The sequence below is a fragment of the Episyrphus balteatus genome, chromosome 3, assembly GCF_945859705.1.
Source record: "Episyrphus balteatus chromosome 3, idEpiBalt1.1, whole genome shotgun sequence".
Classification (NCBI taxonomy): domain Eukaryota; kingdom Metazoa; phylum Arthropoda; class Insecta; order Diptera; family Syrphidae; genus Episyrphus; species Episyrphus balteatus.
The window spans coordinates 97,804,363-97,827,927 of NC_079136.1; the positions used below are offsets into that span (position 1 = coordinate 97,804,363).

A 23,565-nucleotide genomic window follows, 5' to 3' on the forward strand; every position below is an offset into this window, starting at 1 on the left:
GACCTAAATGATTTAACCGATTTAAAACGAAATTTTTTAAAATACCTACCTTTTGAAAAATTCAGTTTTTGAAAACGGGTTGATATTTTTCTTTATTTTGCTTTTATGTGGCGAAAAATTATTTCTTAAGTATAGATATACTATTTCTTTTAAATTTTTGAAAAATTAAAAAAAAATACAATAAGAAAACACGGTTCCTACAATTTTCTATAAAAAAAAAAATATAAACATTTTTGCTGTACAAGAAATTAAATTTAAAACCATTTAAAAGAGTTTTTCCAACAATAAGCTTATTTTTTCATCTATTATTATAAGATAACATTATCAATGTTTTTTAAAACGCATTTTTTAGATTCTTCTCAACGTTGCGTTGGGAGCGAATTCGTGCTACTCAAAAACTACAGTGTCATCATCAAAAGTAGTTCAAACCTGACGAATTCAATCTCACTTCCGGATTTGGTAATTCGGTAATCAAGGTGAATAAAAATGAGTTACACTAATCACTATCTGAAGTTCACAGCGTAATCAGTCCCTAAATTAAGTGTTTTATGTCCTATGATAAGAATTTTCGCTTTGGCGCTTGTTTTTGTTGGCATTTTCTATGAACGGATATTACAACAACTTTTACAATACAAGATACAACACTCAAACATCTCTAATGGGAAGTACCTACTATTATTTAGTTTATTATAACATTGAAGGATCAATCTTATCAAAGGATATAAAACAGTCAATAGTAACAAAGTCTAAACGTTTCGACAGTGAAAATTGATAAGCGACGTCAAATGCAACTTTAATCGATAATAATTCTTTTTAAAGTTATAAAAATATAGTTCGATAACACATTCATCAGAGGACCATAAATTTTATTCAATTATATGAACTAGCTCGTGGTAATTGTCAGAAGAATTTATTTTTCATTCAGCACAAGTCGGTCGTTTAATTTGGAATGAAGCTAACAATATCGGTTATTTTCGCAACTATCTGCTTAGCAGCAGGAGCAGTAGTTGAAAGTTCAAACATTTTCGAAAGAAATTTTAAATCTTTACATCAGGAGCCTCCACCACCATTGACCAAAACCCGAGCACAAGTCAAAACCAGCTGGATTGATCAGAAGTTGGATAATTTCGATGCAAAAGAAACAAGAACATGGCAAATGGTTAGTATTGTTGGGTGTACTTTTTCCGAGCTTTTTTTTACAATAAAATCAAACCTCTTCCAGCGATATATGTCCAACGATGAATTTTTTGTCCCTGGAGGACCAATTTTTATATTTGTCGGTGGAGAATGGGCTATTTCAAGTGGATACATTACAGGTGGGCACATGTACGATATGGCCAAGGAACACAAAGGAGCATTGTATTACACAGAACATAGGTTTTATGGCGAAAGCAAACCAACGAGGTGACTTCTTAATTATATTTTTACATAAAGCATTTTTTTTATTTTTTTAATAAAAACATTTGGCCTTATTTTATCTTATTCAAATTTTTCAGTGATCTTCGTACTGAAAACCTTAAATACTTGGATGTCAAACAAGCTTTGGCTGATTTGGCAAATTTTATCACGACTATTAAGAAAACTGTAAATGGAATGGAAAATTCTAAAGTTATTCTGACAGGTGGATCTTATTCAGCTACAATGGTGACATGGTTTAAGCGATTGTACCCGAATTTGATTGTTGGAGCTTGGTCTTCAAGTGCTCCACTTTTGGCAAAAGTTGATTTTGTTGGTAAGTTTTTTATCAGAACTAATATTTACGTTCAATTTTAATTCATTAAAAGAATAATCTTGAAGTTCCTAACTTCTAACCTTTAAACTACAATGTTTTTGCAATTCTCACAAAAAAAAAAACTTTAAAGCGAAAATTTTTAAAAATATTTTTCTGATGAAACGAAAAAGTTTAGAAGCTTTAGAAATTACAATGGGTTAAAAGTGTTGATTTATTGATCGATAAGATTGTACTAATACGGTAATCCCGCACTGATACAAATTACATAGGTCTGTCACGATTTCGGAAAAATAAAATACATGACTGAGTTTAAATTTATCAAATTAACGTTTTTACAAAATTAAAATAAAAATACACTCAGCCCTATCGCGAATAAAAATTCCCCGGAAGGAACTTTGCTAACGCGAAATATCTTCGAAAAAAATTTCCCCAGAAAAAAGCTATCGTGAATAATGTTTTCTATGGAAAAAGTTCGGAAATCATTAAAGCATTTGAATATTAGAAACATTTTTTTTGTGGGAAAAAAAGTTCGTGGGAGATTCGCGATGGGAAAATTCTATTCCGGGGTAATTCTTTTTCTCCGGGTAAAAAAAGTTCCCATAAATTTGGCGATAGGACTGACTGTATGCAATGATCCAAGTTTTTCAAAAGTCATTTTTTTAAGGCACAAGCGTATACATGATCGCGTCATTTAAAAAACAGAATCTTTTATATCTTAGTAAACGGCTGAAAACCTTAAAGGCTCAACTTGGATTGATCGGCAATAAAAAAATTTTAATTCAGCAACAGTGATCAAAGTTACGGTTCTTTTTTTTTACTTCGCGGTCGTATTGGAATATTGTATGATATGGCCTTTTTGACGGAGTTATCAGGATCTCCCCTTCAAACATGTCAACAAAAACTGATCGGTCTTGTTCTATTCTTTGAGAATAAACTTCCTCAGATCTTCACACTTCTAATTCGGTCAAACTTTGTAATTCCTGATGTCATACAAAGCAAACTTTTCAAGATTAGTACCAAAAAAACTGATATTTTCTTAAAATTTTCGCAAGAGTAACAATTTTTTTTTCTTTACAGAATATAAAGAAGTCACTGGACAATCTATTAAACTTGTTGGAGGAGAAGCATGTTACAAAAGAATCCAAAATGGTATAGCTGAACTTGAAAAAATGATGAGTAATAAACGAAGTGCTGAAGTCAAAGCAATGTTAAAAATTTGCAATAATTTTAATGAAAAGAATGAATTAGATGTTTGGACTTTGTTTAGTGAAATTTCTGATTTATTTGCTGGAGTTGTTCAGACTCACAGGTGTGTACATTTTTTCTATAACATAAAAATGATTTATTAACTTAACTTGTTTTTAGCAAAAATGATATTCAAAATGCTTGTAAAAGTATTATGGAAGGAGAAGATGATGTGACAGGGGTTGCTAAATATGTTTTGAGAAATTTTGGAACATCAGGTTGCTCAGATGTTTCATACAAAGCCCTGGTGACATCGTTATCAGAGTCATCATACACAAGTGGAATGAGTAAGTTTCTCTTAATAAGCAAACATCTAAATTTAAAAAAATAAAAATCATCATTGACTGATTTGTATCAACTATTCCAGTGCGACAATGGTATTACCAAACTTGCAATGAATATGGTTGGTATCAAACGTCCGGATCTTCGGCGCAACCATTTGGAAGCAAATTTCCTGTAGATTTATATGTAGCTGCATGTAATGACGTGTACCAGATAACAAATGAGACAATTCATCAAAATGTTGATAAATCTAACAAAGACTTTGGTGGATTAAATCCAAATGTAGAAAATGTTTACATTACTCATGGTCAATTAGATCCATGGAGTTCAATGGGAATTACAGATTCTAATAAGGCTACTGTTATCCCTCGTAAGTTACTTTACGATCATTATACGAAAAATTGTTTAAACAAATACATCTCTTTTTTTTTATAGTATATGCTCATTGTAAGGATTTTGGATCAATTAGCTCATCGGATTCATCTGAAATGAGAGCTTCTAAGCAAAATATCGCAAACTTAGTGCGGGAATGGTTAAAATAGTTTAATTTAAATTAAGAACAAAAATTGTAGGTAATACATTCCCTGAAATCAAAAACTAAAATAAAAATTGATAAAATTTGTAATGTTAGTATTTTTTTTACTTCTTGGTATTTTTAATAGACACGATAAGAATGGCATTTTCAAGACCACTAATCTGATAATCACAACTTTATTGCCTACCTTAATAAACTATATATCAAAGATAAAACATGATAAGCTTATTATTAAGTTGAATTAAAAGCGGATTTGACAAGCTATTAAAGTTGAATTTATGATCTATAATCTTGAGTGGCTGGAACAATAAAATGATTTATATATGATGCGACAAGTAGGTCATTTAAACTTTTTTAATAGAACCTTAAAGGTTCCTCTACACTGTTGAAATATCTTATAATTGCAGCGATACTTATAAAATTACTTGGAGCTGACTTTCAGAATGATACCATGACAAAAAACTGTGTTTATTATATATCTTTTTTACAGTTTATATAAAAGGCAGTTCCTGACATTTAATTCAGTAGTTCTTCTGAAGTGTAAAAAGTTTAAATATCTGAGATCTATGGTACCAACAGTTAAGCTACTTGTGAAAACGATAGTATTTATCCCCTAAGTATTGGGTGGAAGAAGTAACAAATAAAACAACTACAGCATTTGGATCAGATCTATTGACAATACTGTCATCATTCTAGCTTAAAAGTCTTTTCTTGTTAACGCAATACGACATTATCATTAATTTTATTTCAGACATGGATTAAACACACCAAAATCCAAAAGCCTTTTGAAATCAATGTAAAGATGCTGTTGTCACTCATTTGATATTTTATCTTTTTCCCATTGCACAAGAGATCCAAGCCATAAATACAAATGAATTAATCCTTAATTAAACTGCACCATAATGTTACCATCTTTATGCAAAAATTACAAAAGAAAAATAAAATATCAGAAAATCATTTCGCATTACAAAACACTCCCAAACAAGAGCTTCTCAGTTCTGCAGACGTCTTTGATAAATATAATTGCTAATAAGGGTATCCACGTATATCTAAGGAATTTCCAACTTCTGTCTACTCTTATAATTCCCTTGCACAACTTCTTGTTGAAAGTACAAAAACAAACAAAAGATACAACACCAAACCAAAAATCAAATGCAACCTGTTATGAAAATTCCATAAACGAGTCGGTTTGGCAATGAAAATAAAAATAAAAGCACTCTAAGCCTACAACTGCTCGATTCGAGGAGTACATAAAGTTCAAACCAACCGGTTGACTATCGAGTAGAGGTACCCGTACCGAGATGTAGAGCTCTACACACCACAAACTACCTTTACCGATGAAAAAAAACAACCTTTTTTCTATATGTGCAAACGACAAATGTCGCATTCAGTCTTACTTCATAAATCAATTAAACTCTGCCATTTCTTGCAACGCCAACAACTGCTCATCATTTTTGTTGCTGATTCCTCTTCTTTGTACCTATACTGCTTTTTTTTTTATTTGAAAATTGTATGCCACAGTTTGTTGGGAGCCGAAGGTACACAGTTTCTTTTCCATAAGCAGTTGCACAGCGAGTAGACATATCCGAGAAGAGAGCTTCTTTCAATGCATGTATCGCTACCGATTAAAGGTGCGATCAATAAATAATGACAACTCCTACAAAGGAAAACCTGAAAGGGTGTAGGCAGGGGGCGCAGAATCACCCACCGTCATCGTCATGCCACGACATACAAATGATAATCTTTCCCACATCTGCCTCTAGGCATGACGCATGCGCCAAACTCTCACCAAATCTGAAGTCAACTCAAGCCGAACTAAAACCAGCGAATTACTAAGAATTTATTATGGGTATTGTATTTGATTTTCTGATAGTGGGATCATTTCGCGAAGTTCCCTTCAAACTAACATTAACACTCCGCGCAACTACTTGGTATGCCCCTCATCGTCAGACACAATCCACCGATCAAGATCAACAACTGCTGAAGGAGGTGTGCATAGAAAAGAACTTACTGCTGCCTGATGTGTTCTACAATCACTCGAGAAGATCTATAATTTGCTTTAGCAATAAATTAACCAATTGTGGGGCATCGATAGCTGTTGTTGTGATTGGTATTCGAGACGATGTCTTGGGTACCTAAATCGCTTCTGGGAAAATACTATCAACAACTCAACACAACAGCGCTGCGGCCCTTGATGTTTTGCAAAATGGTTCGATTTGAAAGGTAACCCTTCCCTTCCGAAAAGCAGAGGCACCTGGAATTTGGTGTCCCGCGTGTCGGTTAAATGTCCACACATTTCATTTCGATTTGGAGCAACACGAGTATTTTTTTTTTCTCTTTTTTTTGTTTGTTTGCTTTTGTTGGGATTTTGTGATGGGAAAACGATTTGTATCCACGATTTTGGGATTAAGTCGGGTGGAATTAACTTCTTTAACTTCTGTTGTTATGGTTATATTTTGGTTGGGATGTTCGGAAATGAGAGAATATGTTTGGAATTTAAATATGTTCTTGGTGCGGTTTCAATGCTTAAAATTTGTCAAGCTTGTTCACGTTCGAAACACTTTTCTTTATTTATTTTAAAATAAAAATTCACACAAATTCCACACCATTGGTCAGCTGATGATGATGATGTGGGAAATTTACGAGATCGATTTAGGTTCACATCAGAAAACGATTGAAATTTCGAAACGATTTAGGTGTTTTATTTATTTTTGTTGTGGTTAATTTATTAACTGCTACTGATGGACGGTTAAGTCGTGTGATGTAGTGCGTTTATCTGTGACTCGAAATCGAAAATCATGAATTGTTGATAAAGAATTTTTACGACTTTTCATGATACAATCACAAAATTTCGGTCATGTGTTGTTGTTTCGAAATGGTATTGGGCTTGATAACAAAAAAAAAACGTAATACAGTCTTCACAGCCTTCAAGCTAGAACGATAGATAAGGTCATGTACATGAGTTTCAAACTACCCCATGCACTTAAAATGGCATTGAAGATTTAACAACTAAAAAATATACTATCGTTTGTGCTTTCTTAGTTGACAACATGCATAGATAGTACTTCCAATTGCAAATGTTCAGCGGCACGAGTAAATGGGATTCGCAATCTTCTTCTCTATTTGGCGTTTTTATGATCTCGATATGCAGGGTATCATAATTCTCCCACATATCTGCTCCATCATTATTTGTAGGATATCATATCTTTTTGCAATTTCGCGATAGCATACATGCTTTAACATCGTTAACAAATTTTTGAAATTCTTAATTATAAAAACTTTCATCTTATTTAACCGATACTTTACTCCTGCTGTTTTACGAACAACATGGAAAACGGGCCAAAATGGCGATTCGAATGCGTTTTGCAAGATTTGGAAACTAACTATTGTGAATTTAAGAAAAGGATATTGGCTTATATGTTTGAAAACTCAATTCGATGAGAGTGTTTTATCTAAAAACGGTCCTGGGCCTAATCTTATCTTATATTTACACCTCTAGCCTTTTTTGTTAAACTACTTTAAATCATGGATTTAAATAATATACTTGCGTTAGAGAAGCTCAGAGCCACAATTAAACTAGAGAAAGCCCGTCAAGAAATGTGGCTGAGTCATCTAAAATTGCATAAGACGAATTGACCCCAATGAACCCCTAGTTGATTATTATGACCGTTGAATTTCATTTTTCATATAAAAATATTTTCGTTGAATTTGAAACCAATGCAAACAAATTTCAAAATGTACGTTTTAAGCTGGATTCAGATCGATACAAAATTTAATTTTGTGCATTATTCGGCGAGTATCAGCACAGAACACAAAAATTTTATTCAAATTATATTTAAATATTGGACGAAAATTTTTGCGTCGATGACACAATGACTGGGGACTGATCGAACAGCTCATATATTTGCACCATTACCATTACCTGTGTACTGGCTGAAAATACATACAAAATACAAACTCAAACTATTTGCTTTTGAGATTTTTGTGTACAAATTTCAGAATTTCCACTGCAAATAGAATATGAAATCTAGTTTCGTAATTGTGTACGAAATCTGTGCGTTTAAAAAAAAAAAACTTTTTAAAATAAAACAACAACAAATGTTCAGACAAATGTCAAACAGAGAAGTTTGTGTGAAAGTGCGTGTGCTTGTATGCGTGAATCTTGATAAAAATCCAGATTCAGATTTTTGAATCTCAAATTCATTTTTTTTGAATCTCAAGCGGCAAATAGATCATGAAATCTGAGATTTTTCCACTTTTTCCCCTGTTCACCCCCTCTTTCAGCTGTCAGATTCACAAATCTGATGCTGAACTCGTCAATAGAAAACGACATTAGATCCAAAATAAGTAACAATAATAAATATTGGTTATGGTGTAGGACTCTTTTATGACTACAAAGTCTAGCTCTTGTCAGAAACTTCCTCAAACGTTCACTACGTGGTTATTATCTCAAAAATGTTTGCCCCTGAGCTTTTCTAAATAATGTTGCAGGATGATCTGTTACAAAATGGGGAAAAAAAAAACATTTTTTTGCAAAGTTTGAATTTTTTTTAAGATTTACTCTTGCTCATATCTCAACCTCATCTTTTTTGTTGTTATTTTGTATTGTTAATATTAAAATAAATTAACTTTTTTAAGTCGGACATTTTTGGTTTTAATCTCATAAGACTTTGCATTAAAAAATACATTCAACGTAAAATATTTGTATGAAAAAAGTTCCATTACTGCGTAAGAAAAAAAAAATATTATGCAATGAAGAAATGTTAATTGATAAACTATTGAATTAATTTGAGCAATACAAAAAAGTTTAATGGAAACACATCCACATCAGAAATAGTTATCAAAAGGTTATGATATTAATGCAGAACTTTATTTATGATTTTAAATCAATTCACTTTTTGTGTTAACGGGCCTTCTGGAAATTGAATATATAATCTGCAAATTTAACGTTTAGGAATTTGGCAATATCTAATTCTTTACTTTATTTTGTGAACAATTGTCGATATTTTTTTTATTATTTTGTTGAAAAAATTAAAAAAGTTTTCGACTCAATTTAAGGTTTTTAGGAGATATCAGAAACTTGTCATTTATATAGTATAAATCTAAAAATATATAAATAAAAACTATTATGAACGAAGAGAATTTGAATTGTCTAGCAATCATAAATAATTCTTAATAAGATATACATATCTATGATCATTTATACTAATATCATCTATTGTGTATGTACTTACAGTATCAGCTGCAGTCAAATTGATACCCAATCCACCTGCTCTGGTTGATAGAAGAAATACAAATATATCAGCACGATTTTGAAAATCAGCAACCATATCACGACGTGCCGATATTTTACTCGACCCATCAAGTCTCATATAACGATGTTTGCGGTGCCACATATACTCCTGAATAAGAATGATATATTTTATTTTAATTTATGTTATCCAAACTTATCACTCACGACTTACCTCTAATAAATCAATCATTTTCGTCATTTGCGAGTAAATCAAAACTCTATGTCCTTGTGCTTTTAATCTTGTAAGTAAACTATCCAAGACTGCTAATTTACCAGCGTCAGAAACGAGTGTTTGTTTATCCGGTATCACAATGGATGACCAACCATATTTAGGCTTACACAATTCCAGACTGTTGTAAAGAAGATTATAACCCTCTTGATTATCACATTGAATGTGGCGAATGTGACTCCATTCAGCGGCTCGACTTTCGCAACTAAAAATAAAAAGAATCATCAACATCATGACTAAAAATTCAGTATAAAGTAAAAATAAACTTACTAAAACCGTCTTTTGACGGCTTGAACCTTTTGTCCCAAGCCATATAGAAATCTTGGCATTTCAATAGCTTCACAAAAGAACTTCCCTGGTGGTCGGGGTATATGCGGGAATTCTGGCAGAAGAATAGTAGACGCTTTAACATTCTTATCTGGATTCTTTGGCGGACGACCTCTAGGAGGAGATGTAAATGATTTGGATTCTTCTTTTATGACCACTGGTCTAGCAAAATCTTCTTCGATATCGATTTCGGATTTTAAAGAAATGTTTCCTTCCATCGTGGGAGATCTTATTTCGGTGATCTTTCGCTTTCTGCTTCGAATGACACGATGTTCAATAGTTTCTTGCATGTTTCCAATTTGATAGTCACCAAATGTGTAAATAGAGCTTTCTGATGATGTCTAAAGTAAAATAAAAAACAATGTTAAACGTTAGGAAGAATATTCTTAAAAAAAGTACAAATAACTTTAATCCATATTGAATCAAACATCTTCGAACTAAATTGACTTTTTTGTGACGACAGAGATTAAGATTGAAAACCGACCTTTCAAAGTTTTCAATTTTTCTCATTCATAATAAACACTGCAACTTATTAATATTTTGTAAGCCAAAGTCCTCTAATGTATAACTACTTGTACTAAATTTAGTATTTATTATTTCGACACAGTTGACAATGTTAGCTCCAAAAAATTAAGTATGCTATAGTAATTAGACTTGGAGCATATTATAAAAAAATTGTAAATATTGGCATTTCTAACCTCACAAAAAAAAAACATAAAAATGAGCTGCAAGTTGCATTAATTCGTAAAAGCTTGAAAATCCTAAACCAAGACGGTTTCCAACTTTTATCTTTAAACTTTCATGCTTTTTTTCATGAGGGTATATTTTTTGAGGGATTAATAAGAAGTTTTACTGTAGGTACTCTAGTGTACGGGGGCTCTAAAAATTGATATTATCTAAGCCTTTCAAAAAAAAGTTCAAAAATCTATTATGCCACTATTACAATATAAAATAAACCAAACTTACCATTCTTGTAAAAATAAGGTCCTTCAGCAAACTATTATCTGTCATAAATCTTTGATCCAATAAGTTTTGTAAAGTTGGTTCTAAGAGCATCATTTTTCTATTTGAATAGTTCTCCCACCACTCCAGTCGATAAGAATAATCCGCATACTCTCTCAAAGTTTTTAAATATTTTTTTAAACTGAAAAAAGAATGACGATATATTTGAATTCTTCTACTTTTTTATTTCTCTTACAATGCAATAAGTCCGGCAACAGTCATATCTTCAATATCCTTTGGGCTCAAATCACAAAATCGACTAAAACTAAACGCACAATCCATTCCAACGTCTATATACCTCGGGTATTGTTCTAATCTTTTGCGTGGTTTTTCGCCAAACAGAGATTTTTGAACATTCTCTCCTTTGAATATGTTGAATCTGGCAAGAGAAAAGAATTAATATCTTAACTTTTTTAATCGTTCAAAAATGTATTGTTTTAACAAACCTATTATATAGCAGATGTTTGTTACTTGGAATTGAATAACTGAGTAAAGCTTCATTAAATACTAATCTCGGCATAACATATTCCTGACATTTCATCGAAAACGGACTTTTTGCATCTCTTCTTTCAAACAATTCTGGATGATTACACACCTTTCTGAATTGCATAACTAAATTCATCAGATTCGATGTGAAATTTCTGTCAACATGATGACCATCACCTCCGCCAATAGTAAAATGCAAAAGATCTTCAATGCGAATTTTTTTCTTCAGAGCCATATAGAGCAGCTTTTGTCGTGTTGTCAATGGACAATACACCATAATCTCGATCTTATCTGAGAGTTCATTCTCTACGTCTTTTTTGATTCTCCGCAACATAAATGGCTTGAGAATCATGTGCAACCTTGAGATCTGCTTCTCATCAATTCCCGTCTTGTTCTCGGCGTGACTTTCAATATCCTTTGAAAACCACTCGTTGAACTCATCGTGGGAATCAAAGAGTGTTGGCATTATAAAATGCAACAAGGCCCACAACTCTGCCATGCTGTTTTGAATTGGAGTACCACTAAGCAACAATCGATTGCGACAGTTGAAACCGAGTAATAATTTCCATCGCATTGAGGAAGAACTCTTAATAGCTTGAGCTTCATCCAGAATCATATACTGCCATTTGATTCTATTGAAATACTTATAGTCAGAAACAATCAACTGATAACTCGTGATTACAACATGGAAACTAGCATCTTTTGTGTGAAGATCTTTTTGTTCCCAAAATTGTCGAAGAATTTTCCTTTCGTTTGGGGAACCCCAGTAAGGGACTACATTGAAATCAGGTACGAAACGTTGCATTTCCTGTTGCCAGTTGTGCAACGTCGACGCTGGTGAGATTACCAAGAATGGACCCCAGACTCCATATTTCTCAGCTATGTGACAGAGGAATGCTATGGATTGAACGGTTTTTCCGAGACCCATTTCATCAGCTAAAATTCCACTGATTCCTTGGTCGTAAATGTTTGCCAGCCAAGTCATGCCTTTAAGTTGATAAGTCTTCAGAGTTCCTCGGAAAATATCTGGTTGTGGTAAATCTGGCTTGCAATCGGTAGAACAGGATGGGACTTCTTCATCTTCTTCCTCCTGTTAAAATTATGAATAAGAAATTAATTATTTTGATAAAGGAAATATTTTAAAATATAAAAAAGATGTAACATATATGTCGTTTTCGATTGGTTTCACTCAAAGATTCACTCATTCTGAAATCCAATAAAACAGTCTGAATCGCTTCCAAATTCCAACAGTCTGAATAATCAAATAAAAATATTTTGATTTTATAATAGGAAATTTGGTTTGAGGTTTAATTATTTAAATATTAGTGATTTTGAGTGAATTCTGTTTTGAAATCGAGAAGAGAATTTTTATTCTGAGAAGCGTTCTGTCTGTCAAATTCGAGCGAATAAAACACTTTCAGAAGGCTTCTGCATGATTCCGGACGCTTCCGGAGAGCCAATCGAAAACGACAATAGTCTTTGTCTTCTTGCTTTGAGCAATAGGGAGTTTTTTTTTTTTAAATTCAAATTCTCGAATGTAATCTAGTAATAATGTTACATTGGGATAAAACCCCTGAGGTTTTTCAAATTTTTCCTGTTCCACTGCATTTCGTGTGTATTTCAATAAGGAAAAGAAGAGATTAGGTAGATTTTGTGCGTGTCAACTATCGTTTTCTTGATCGCTATAAACGAGGATCAGGTAAAAATATTCAATTTCATTCAAACTGTTTCTTTTTTCCTGATGCATTTTCCTGACCGCTATAACCGGGTCCTAAATTGGCGTTTTAGTAGCCAAACAAAAAGTAAGTTTGATCTTGTTAGGTTGCATACGTGTATACTGGAAGGTTTCAAAATTACTTTTTAACAACTTGGAATCGACTTTTTTGTCTCAAATGGAATTGTAGCAATTAAGTCTTATATTTTCGGTAATTCGAAGGTTATAATGTTTCTTTACGATATGAACATTAAATAAGCTAACATACTTTTGTCAAAAAAGAATATCCATAAAATTAGAGTTCTTATACAATAGAGAAAAGAATTCATCCAAAAATTGAAAACGAAATTCAACCTAAATTAATTGAAAAATATTGAAAGAAGTCTAAAACCTTTAAAATTGTATTTGAATAAAAAAAAAATGTATTCTTACCTCTTTGATTTGTACATCAAACTGTTGAGTCCTTGCACGATCTGTGTTAAAAGCCTCTGCAGCATGTCTCTGAGCAAGTTGTTTCATCAATTCCGAGTCGTAATCATCATAAGCCGACAAACGAGGATTTATTTCTTCGTCGAGTTGATTCAAAATTCTCAATTGCTCTTCCTCTGTGCCAAAGCCCAACTTCTTTGACATGAAATGTGCATAAAGCTCAGTTTGTGTAATCAAGAAATTCAGCTTTCGCTGCTGACGTTTAGCCTCGATAATTTCAACATCAATCTTGCGCTGTTCCTCGGCCTCCTTCTCCATTCGTCGACGAGTTTCCCTTTCGACACGATCATATCGCTTCCAATAGCCTTGCATTTCTCGTGTCAAACGTTTAGCTCGCCAAATGGTCTCTTTCATAATCTTTTGCGACTGCATCGCCTTCTGTCGGGTCACCTTCATGCACATGGTGGCAACACGTTTGCAGCCCTGGAGCATTTCTTTGTGGTTATTAGCCTTGGCTCTTTGAATCTTGCCCAGTTCTTTCTTCGACATCAATTGGAAGACTTTGCGCCTTCTGGCTGCCATAAGCTCAGGGGTTTTGGCAAGCGCCGACTTTTTCTTTCGACCCCGACCAGAATGAGGTACTCTTTGTGAACCCATTGGACTATGAGATTTGGAGTCTGCGTCGTCTTCACCGAATTCCGATTTAATTTGCGACATGTTTTGGGATGCTTCCCACTTCTGACTCTTTGTATCATTGGATCCGGATGGGTCTCCATGTTTGCTTCGCCGTTGTTTTCTTGGTTTCGGAATCTTCGGTGGTTTTTCCTTCTTCTCTCGTTCCTTGCGGCGTTTTCGGACACCAACAATAGACCGTTGATGTTCAGGAAACATGTCATAAGCGGAGAGAAGCCCAGTTCCATAATAGCCGTATTGGGTGTTCTAGAAAGATAGATAGATAGATAAATTCTTTATTTGTTTTTTCATCATAATATTTTACAATATTATTTCTTAAGAATAAGGACATGGCATTGACTGCTGTCTGCCTGAATTGACATTTCATAAGTGATAAAAAAAAAAATTACTAATAATAGATGTAGGTGCTGGAGAAATAATTTATTAGTGTGGAAAAAGTTTTATGAAACACTAATTTGCTAATAAATTAGAAATTATTAGCAAATTCGCTAATAATTACATATTAGACTAATAGCACTGGTCAACAAAATTTAACTTTTTTTGCCACAAGAACCAAAATATACTTTTCTAGTAGTTTTTGATGTGCTGAATCCGAATCTAAAGTCATTTTGGCTGTTTTCGAGGTTCTGTTTTTATGTGGGGTAATTTATTATAAACAAATTTGTAACGGTGTAAGAACAGATATTTTTCTTTCAAAAACTGTTTAAATTTTCCCGATATCTTTTTTATTGCTCGAGATATCTTAAGTTTCAATTAATAAGCCAAAGAGAAACTAAACTTAATCTAAAGTTTAAGTCACTGGTCACAGAATTTTTGCCACAAGAACCAAAATATACTTTTCTGAAGGTTTGTGGGTTGCTGAACTCGAATCCGCAATCAGAAAAATTCTATTAGCCTTCGTTCTTGAAATATTACCGTTATAAAAAAAAACCTTTTTTTGCATTTTATAACGGTAATATTTCAGGAACAAAGCCTAATAGAATTGTTCTGATTGCGGATTGGAGTTCAGCAACCCAAAAACCTTCAGAAAAGTATATTTTGGTTCTTGTGGCAAAAAAAGTTTAATTTGGTTGGCCTGTGTTGTTTCTGATTCAAAGACCGCGCTACTTAAATTTTAAATATCTCGGGCAGTAAAAGAGATATCGGAAAGATTTATACATTTTTTGAAAGAATAAAACCAGTTCTTATAGGCACCGTTACAAATTAGTTCATAATGAACTACCCCACATAAAAACATAGCCTCGAAAACAGCCAAAATGACGTTTTTTGACATTTTCTAACGGTAATATTTCAAAAAACGGAGGCCAATAACAATTTTTTGACTTCAGATTCGAGTTTAGCACATTAAAAACTACTACTGTTTTGGCAAAAACCTAGTTGACCAGTGTAGTTTTATGAAATACGGCCTAGGAAGATGATCTTTGATCTTTGGCGCCGGGTAAAAAGGGGTTAAGTCAGAAAAGGTAGTTTTGAGAAAAATGAAATTGAAGTTTCAATTTTTGTTTGTAAATCTAAATATTATTATTTAGAAAAATTAATGATGCAGAAACATCTCTATAAGATCTTTTTTAATATCCATATGCTTTTGACCAGAAATTAAACGTTCTTAACATAAAAAATATGTTGACTTAACACTTTAGAACCATTTAGTCATCAAAAATAAACTTGATACAAAGGAATTAATTTGTAAAAGAAAGTTGGAAATATCAATGTGATTATTTACCAAATGTGACAATTTTTTTTTTTTTTTTTTTGAGTTAATATAATACTGTAGAAAAATGAATTTTCGTTTTCTGTCTTCCTCTTAACTTAACGCCTTAGGACCAATTTTTGTATTTTAAAATTAAAAATTAATGCAAAAACAAAGGAGGTAAGTCAACTTACGCTCTTAGTACCACAAAATTTTAATAATTTTTGACTTAAACCCTTTGTACCGAATCATTTCTAAAGGAAGGAGATACACTAGAGCTATGGCGATAGAACCAAATGAAAGAGAAAACAAAACTGACTAAAGTCCAATAAAAATCCGAAAATCGATTTTTTTGACCTAACCCCTTTGTAACCCCGGTAGCAAAGAAATATCATCAATGAAAAGGAAAAAACAGTAAAGGGCTCAGAATACAACCTTGCGGCACATCGGCTTTTGTTTCGAAACTAGTTGAGAAATCATAACCATCCCATACCCTTGCCTTTGATGCGAAAATTAAATTTTCGAACATAAATAAAAAGTTGCGAGATACGAATATGCAGGATAACTTATAAATTAAAGCCTGTATGTTTGTCAAAAGCAGCTCTTAAATTTACAAAGCAAGTGTATAGTTTCTTCTTCCGTTCGATTAACTTTCTACAGATTGGGTGTTCTATATTTTCAGAGATTCTGGTGAAAATTAACAAATTTGAAAGTTAGAAATTACCTTTTCCTTTTTGTAATATGATTCTCTATATTTTTGCTCCCTTAGATGACTTCTAAGCATTTCCTTGACATGATCGTCTTCATCAGAGATTTCCGAGTCTGTCTCGGTGTCACTAAGTAAAGCATCACAGAGCCACTCTCTCTCACTGGTCACACTGGACAGATTGTAAATATGAGCTTTATCACTTTGGCGTTCTGAAAAATAGAAAACCAATTAGACAAATTTTAGTTCCCAAGTAAAAATGTCCTCTAACCTTCTTTGGAACCATTGATGCCTTTGAAGCGTCCACCAGCCCTTCGCCCTTCATCATTTTCTTCATCGTCGGTTTCCGAATCAGAACTAGCCAAAGGCTGTGATAGCATTTTATGGGCAAAAGCCATGAAAGGACCCATGTCCAGACTCGCTTCCAATCGCTGCAAATGCAGCGGCTTGGCAAATTTTTTCGAGCCAGAGCCATTTTCTGCGGTTTTCTTCGTGTTCATGTTTTTTTTTTCCACTTATAACCTATTTCTTTTTTTACAATAAATTGCGTAAATCGTGGGGCTTAAATTGCCCCCCACTAGAGGCAAAATTTCTTTTATGCCACTTGTGTTTGTTTATAAACACACACAGTTTCTGGAGATTAATTAGTAGGTTAGGCTTGCCAAAACAAAAAATGAATTTGAAGAAATTCAAGTTATTATTTTTTAGAATTCAGAATTTGGCCATTTGGATTTGGTAAGATTTTAATTTATCGTCAAGTTTTCTTTACACACGCCGTTTTAGGGTGGCATTTAAACCAATAAAACAAAATGCCAGAGATAGAGAAAAAAATTTGTTGAAAATTTGACATGTTGTTTTGGTTTTTTGCACATTTGCCAGTGCAGGGATGACAGCTAGTTATCAATTTAACGAAAATTTCAACGAAACCGGTCTTATTTAACGAAGAGAATATGTGAAATGTAGAGGGCGCCCTGTGAATGTACTAAAATGAATGCGTTTCAAGTTTTAAGGCTGTCACACACCAAAGACGAAAAGACAACGAAAAACGCAATCCACTGGATACAATTCCAAACCGGAACGTATTGACTTTCAGGTGTAGAGTTTTTTTCATACAAAAACCTTAGAGGATATAATAGGTGTGTTTTTTTGTTTATCTATATAGATTTTGTGCAAAAAAACGACATCGAGATTTTTTAAATCCGTGTAATTATTTGGCAGCACTGAACATTAACTTTGACAGAGTCTGTCAAAAAGTTTGCTTTTGCTTTTTTTATTTTAAAAATTAAAATTTAATAAAACATAGAGAAAGAAACAAACAAAAAAATTCGTAGAATTGTTCCTGTTTTGTCGATTATCATGTTCCTCTAGCTGTGTTAGGTTCCATTCCAAACTACCACCAGGAATTCTACCACATGGTTTGCCCACTGTGAAGGAAGTTGCATCTGCCATAACACAACTTGAACACAAAAAAGAAGGGCTCTATCTGAGAATGTCGACGTCTACACAGACTTCATTGGAGGTGGTAATATTTACCACCCAAAACTTGTTGATTTTTTCCAGAACCAAGCCACTCGTTATTTAAGCCCACTTCATCCCACAACAGTTCCCTGCCCCTGTATAAACAAAAACATTTTCCAGTCATCAAGACGTTGATTTAAGATAAGATGGAGGTTTATGTCTATTAATACATCTACTTCTGCTTTGCTGCATTATGTTTAATTTGAAATTAAACATTGAAATCGACAATCTGGAGAATGAAAGTCAATCAAATTAGGTATCTAAGTCGCGAACTTTTTGTATTTTCGAATGGTTTAAAATGTGTTTTTTTCTTATTTAAACTTTCAGGAATGCTGTGAATAACAACCAAATAACATGCAAATCCTAATTTGCATAATGAAGAACTCTTGTCTAGAGAAGCTATACGCATGTGGCACAATGAGTTGAATGAGATAAAATTAATTTTGTTTTGTTTATATTGAACCAATATTGTTTTAACTTTTTGATTGTATATTTAATATATATGCAAAGTGAAACGAATTTGTTTAACAACAGTTGGAATATAAAGTAAAATTTGTTCAATTGTACTTAATCTATTAAATCATCCCTCATGTAGACTCAATTTACTTATATGTTTTAACAGTAATTTTTTTCAATCAAGCCCTACACCCAAACTTATAATCCTTAAAAAAAAAAAAAAAAACTTAAATTACTTAGTGATCACATGAAATGATTTTCTGTTTTAATTGTGGCGAATGATAAAAAAAATTAGCATTAGTATGAACTTCCGCAAGTTCTGGATCCGCTTCTAGTTTAACTTTTGCTTTCATAAACTGGACGGCGGGAGATGATTGGGCAGAATTTGGTAGCAGCAGTGGATGTGGTGGTTGATGTGACTGTGACTGGGATTGTGATGTGGTTACAATTTTATTCTGCTCCGTGTCGCTCTTCTTCATCTTTCTTGTTGATTTTTCCTCGGCATTAGCTTCATCTAATGGCGTAGAAGGCATATCATCAACTTTCTGCGTTAACCTCAGCAAAGCAGTTTTTTTCATCTCTAAAAATGAACCAAACATATGGAATGAACTAGCGAAACTAGAATTATATTTCAAACATATTAAACAGATATTGATTGAGTTATTTTTAACAAAACACTTTCGTATCTAGTTTTATTGAAAGTTTTCCAGCTCTCTTTAGAAGAACACAAAATATTAAATATACTTTAACCTATTGCAGAAATTCTTAAAATCTTGTATTCACTCGCCAGATTGAATATTTGAGTTCTGCTTCAACTTGGAGTTGGTTATGAGACTTTTCTTGTATAAGTACCTAGCAAGCAACAAAACAAACAAAAAAGAAACAGTTCTGAGATTATGCAGTGAGGCGCGCACACATTTGTTTATTTAACTTTCATATCGGATTGGAAACTGGTCAAATAAATCTTAATGAGAAAACAGATTACGTTTCGGGGAAGAAAAGATAAAACAAAATCTCCCGCCTTTGTAAGGACTCCCACAGCTGGATCAAGAATGATAGCTTGCAAATATGTTTTTTTGTTTATCCATGTGTATTGCAATTCAATTTTGGTTTATTGAACTTGCTATTTACAATTGACTTAAAATAACTTATTTCTAAGATACATTTATAGTTACAAAATTTTGTTGGCACAAAGGGGGCCTAACGTTAAATAATGAACAAAGTTATAAAATATAAACAAATATAATACATGGATAAACTTAATTTAAAAAGTCTGCTGTATACGTTGTCCTCGGGGGTTGGTTGAGTTGGCTTGGGAATCCATGTGTACTGCCTTAATTCCTTCCCCTGCATAGCTGTTAAGGAGGGGAAAGTAATTGCGAAGAAAATTCATGCAGATATCATTTTCTCGGGATCTCGGCTTTACAGCCATTTGTAGAAGACATTTCCTAAAGAAACAGGACGACATCAATGCAGGCAGATTATATCTGAAGAAGGAATAAGGAATATATCGAACCAATAAAGGAGAATAAATAAAAAAATTACCTGTAACCAATTGGGGACCTAAATGATGCTCTGATTTTAGGGAGCCGAAGGATTTGGGTATTGAATGAGCTGCAATGCAAGGTTGGGATTGTCTTGCTTGTTGCTGTCTGCTGTTTGGGATGAAAAGTATTTCCTGAAGGAATATTTTTCAGGAGGTATGATTGTACTTGCTTTTTTTGCAGCGCACAGACATGACGTGTATCTTTTTAAAAAGTTATGAGACTTTTTGTGGTGGGCATAATGAGGCGATTGATTAACAAGAGCTTTGTTGTCATTTAACCATGTTTATCGTCAAAGAATAGACGTTTTCGCAAACGAGTGGGCATTCCAAGTGCATTTTACATTACATTTGGCTGTGAGGTTTGAAGGTATCGACACGATTAAGACACAAGCGCACAGTACACAGAATTCTTCTTTTGTGAAATAATTCCTAGTAAAAAGATAAATATGCTATCTCATTGTATTAATAAATTGATTTACTTTCCATCTGCTTTTCAGGTTTTTTTTCTTTGGTTTTGTGGAAGATATCGCACTCTTGCAAATACGTGAATCCTAAAATAATTAAATTAAATTAAAAAAACAAAGTTTATGGTACAATTTTTATGTTTTTCCAAAAAATATACTTGTACTTAACATTGATTTGCGTTGTTTGTTATTCCTAATTTAATTCAATTTTAAATATTATATTTTTTTTGTCATATATCTGTCAACTGCAGCTGTCGTTTAATAGAATTTGACATTTAATAAGTGTAATGTACCTTGGCAGTACTGTTTTCTATCGAGAGAAAGTAAAATCTGGATAATTATCTGGATTTTTCAAAAATCTATATAGATAAAGTTTTTGTTGTATTTAACACGTAAATTGTTTTGATTTCAAAAATCTCGATGTCGTTTTTTTGCACAAAATCTATATAGATAAACAAAAAAACACACCTAATATATGGAGTGCTTGTGCTGTTAGTTCCGTGAAGCTTTTATAGGGGGCTCTAGTTTCTTTAAGTTTTTCGATGAGTGCATGCCTCCATTTTATTTTCATTTGATGTCTGTCATCAACAGCGTGTTTATTTACAGCTGCGGAACCGGACTCGCACTGAAAAACACAGTCGACAGTGTTTGTTGCCTTGGTTCAGGAATTTTACTTGCCGATTTCAACGGATTAGCTGTGGTTCAACTTTGGTTCAAGACTAGTACGCGGGTTGAACTAAATTTTAGATAATTTAAAAAAGTAAAAAAAAATTATTTCTTTTTTTTTGAAAAAGACTTAGGGCCAGTTGTACAAACGTGGTTCAGCCTCGGATCAGGAATTTAACCCACCGATTTCGGCGGATTTGCTGCGGGTCAACTTCGGTTCAAGCATGGATGTGGCTATTTTTACATATGTGGACCTTGCACCAGTGCTAAACCGGAACCTTACCACCGATTTCAGAAGATAAAAGTTGCTAAACCACTTATTAAATATTTGTACAACTGGCCCTTAGTGACTATAATGCCAACTTTTCACGAGTCGATTTTAGCCGCGTGATTATGTCGTTCGGCTAGGATTTTTCTATAGGGATTGTCACTTTAGTCGCCCAATTTAACGCGACGGTAAAATTTAACCCGACGATACTTAAACGTGGGTTTTTAGCGATTCATTATTGGTAAGGCTCTTTTTATATAGCCTAGTACGCTGCTGAAGCGAAACGAAAAATTTCGAAGTCTCCAAACCCGGCAAACAATTTTGGTTCTATAAAGCTTTACAGATGCAATTGTTGCTTCTGTAAAGCATTATAGAAGCAAAATTGTTAGTAGGCAAGCCGACAACGAAAATGCTAACGAAAAAATATCATCTAGTATTTTGTCAAAGTCAGAATAAAAAAAAATCAAAATTAATTTAAAATCAAGAAAAATCAACAGAAAATAATTTTTAAAGCAAGAAATAAATGAATTAAGACTAAAAGTGAAAAAAACCGTCAACATTGCTGTTGGAATCAAGTAAAATGCACAGGACAGTAAAAAGTAAGTGACAAATGAGTGAAAACTCTCCAATTTTTCGCTAGAGCTGCGTACTGAAAAACGAAAAGCAAAACGAAATTTTTCGTTCAAGATTTCGTCAACGAAATTTTGTATGGAAAATTTCGTTTCGCTTCAGCTGCGTACTAGGCTTAAAGGTGCAGTTTAGCACTAGTTCAAGGTCCATTTATGTTAAAATAGCTAAAGTCATGCTTGAACCAAACTATTGATCCACAGCTAATCCGCCGAAATCGGAGAGTTAAATTCTTGAACCGTTTATTCATAAATTTAGCATCTTATAACAACCTCCAAAAGCCTTATTATAACATCCAATGCAAGTTATAGTTTCCATTGCAAAACTATAGCCTCGCTTAAATGTTTTGTAAAAAGGCCTCCATAAGGTGTTTTACGCTGTTCGTCAAAAGCTATTAGCTTGTGGATTACATGTGGAGGAAGGTCTTGATTAAATTCGGTAATGTGCACCTAAGGGCCAGTTGTACAAACGTGGTTCATCCTTGGATCAACGTTTGAACTCGGTTCAACTCATTTGCAGTGTTGTACAATCGAGGTTCAGGTCTTAACCCACTGCTGAACCACGATCAGAAGTTACCCACCGATATTGGTGGGTTAGCAGTGGTTCAGCCATGGATCAGATGATTTTTAGTGGAAAAAATGTTGCTTTCTCACTTTAATCTGAATTTATTGACAGTTCGGCTAATAGGTGGTGGAAATGAATGTGGTTCTCCCAAATGATTGAGGTGTTTTTTTTATTTGTTTTTCCATGTTTTTGTGATGCTAAATAATAAATAAAATAATAACACAGCTTTTACCAGCTTAATTTATTTTTTTAATACTTTATTAGTTTTTTTTCTTATAAATATATACAATTTTCTGCCCAAAAAAAAAACAAAAATAAATAAACAATATAAACAGGCACCCAAGAATCCTCATCCTCCTGATTAGTCCACTAATGAATGCATAATCCGGCCGCCATTAGATTAGAAGGGGCAAAACAACTAGTTTCACTAATATTATGCTTTATTTTTGTGTATTTTATTGCCAATTACAATTAATAGATGAGGTTTTAGTTAAATTAAGAAGACGAAACATTTTCACGCACTTGTGCTTTATAAAATAAGGACAACTGACAGTGACATTAGGTATATATATATTAAAATTTTCTTGTATATAAACCTGAACTGGGGTTCAGCTGACTCTCACTTGATCCACAACTGTACAACCCACTCAAAGTTGAACCTGGTTCAAGAGTTAACTCGAGTTCAGCTGATCCGTGGGTTAATCATCAATTTGTACAACTGGCCCTAAATGATCTGCATAAGACCTGTCCTTCTTCTTACACAAATCAAAAAATTGTTTGTATTGAACCTTGTGCAAATTAAATTGTCATTTAGGAAAGTGCTGAAGCCCAAAAAAGCATAGCTAATTTAAAGAGAGCTAAATATCTATTATGCCATCGATTTAACAAGATACAATTTTCTAAACCATGGTTTTAAAATTTATATAAAAGTTGTATTGTTCTTAATTTTAATAATTGAAAACAGAGCCATCTACCCACCACATTTGAAGCTATCATTCATTCTCGAACGTGTCCCCATCAAAGAAGCCATCAAAATCTACTACATTTTATGGCGTGCTAAAAACTAGTACTAACAAATATAAATTTGGCAGCA

At 33.2% G+C, this 23,565-nt stretch overlaps 2 protein-coding genes and 1 long non-coding RNA gene across 7 annotated transcripts in view; 1 reads left to right on the forward strand and 2 right to left on the reverse strand.

Annotated features, from left to right (window-relative positions):
- The window catches only part of LOC129913203 (chromatin-remodeling ATPase INO80), a 53,294-nt gene extending 36,065 nt beyond the window's left edge, over positions 1-17,229 (reverse strand). Inside the window, exons 1-9 of one of the 2 annotated variants that reach the window (XM_055991759.1) lie at positions 16,635-17,228; positions 16,382-16,575; positions 13,278-14,213; positions 11,092-12,221; positions 10,842-11,024; positions 10,610-10,787; positions 9,587-9,984; positions 9,260-9,521; positions 9,029-9,196 (exon numbers count right to left, since the gene is read on the reverse strand). In XM_055991759.1, the coding sequence (XP_055847734.1) occupies positions 9,029-9,196; positions 9,260-9,521; positions 9,587-9,984; positions 10,610-10,787; positions 10,842-11,024; positions 11,092-12,221; positions 13,278-14,213; positions 16,382-16,575; positions 16,635-16,863 (3,678 nt within the window). In that variant the 5' untranslated portion in view covers positions 16,864-17,228. Of the gene's footprint in view, positions 1-9,028; positions 9,197-9,259; positions 9,522-9,586; positions 9,985-10,609; positions 10,788-10,841; positions 11,025-11,091; positions 12,222-13,277; positions 14,214-16,381; positions 16,576-16,634 lie in introns of both variants that reach the window. The other variant, XM_055991760.1, reaches the window with a different exon arrangement.
- Positions 896-3,884, forward strand: LOC129913206 (putative serine protease K12H4.7). Its single transcript, XM_055991762.1, has 7 exons — positions 896-1,159; positions 1,223-1,404; positions 1,497-1,732; positions 2,810-3,041; positions 3,098-3,264; positions 3,345-3,629; positions 3,695-3,884. The coding sequence occupies exons 1-7, from the start codon at positions 950-952 to the stop codon at positions 3,799-3,801; spliced, it is 1,419 nt and encodes a 472-aa protein (XP_055847737.1). The 5' UTR covers positions 896-949; the 3' UTR covers positions 3,802-3,884.
- A 2,138-nt stretch (positions 17,230-19,367) lies between the features above and the next one.
- LOC129916331 (uncharacterized) lies at positions 19,368-20,748 on the reverse strand. 4 transcript variants are annotated; one of them, XR_008772436.1, is made up of 4 exons: positions 20,517-20,748; positions 20,363-20,434; positions 19,883-20,312; positions 19,368-19,824 (listed from the first exon to the last, which is right to left on the reverse strand). It is a non-coding gene; the product is annotated as an uncharacterized LOC129916331 (long non-coding RNA). The 4 variants fall into 4 exon arrangements; XR_008772438.1 differs by having other exon boundaries at positions 20,506-20,525; XR_008772435.1 differs by having other exon boundaries at positions 19,883-20,434.
- Positions 20,749-23,565: the final 2,817 nt, after the last annotated feature.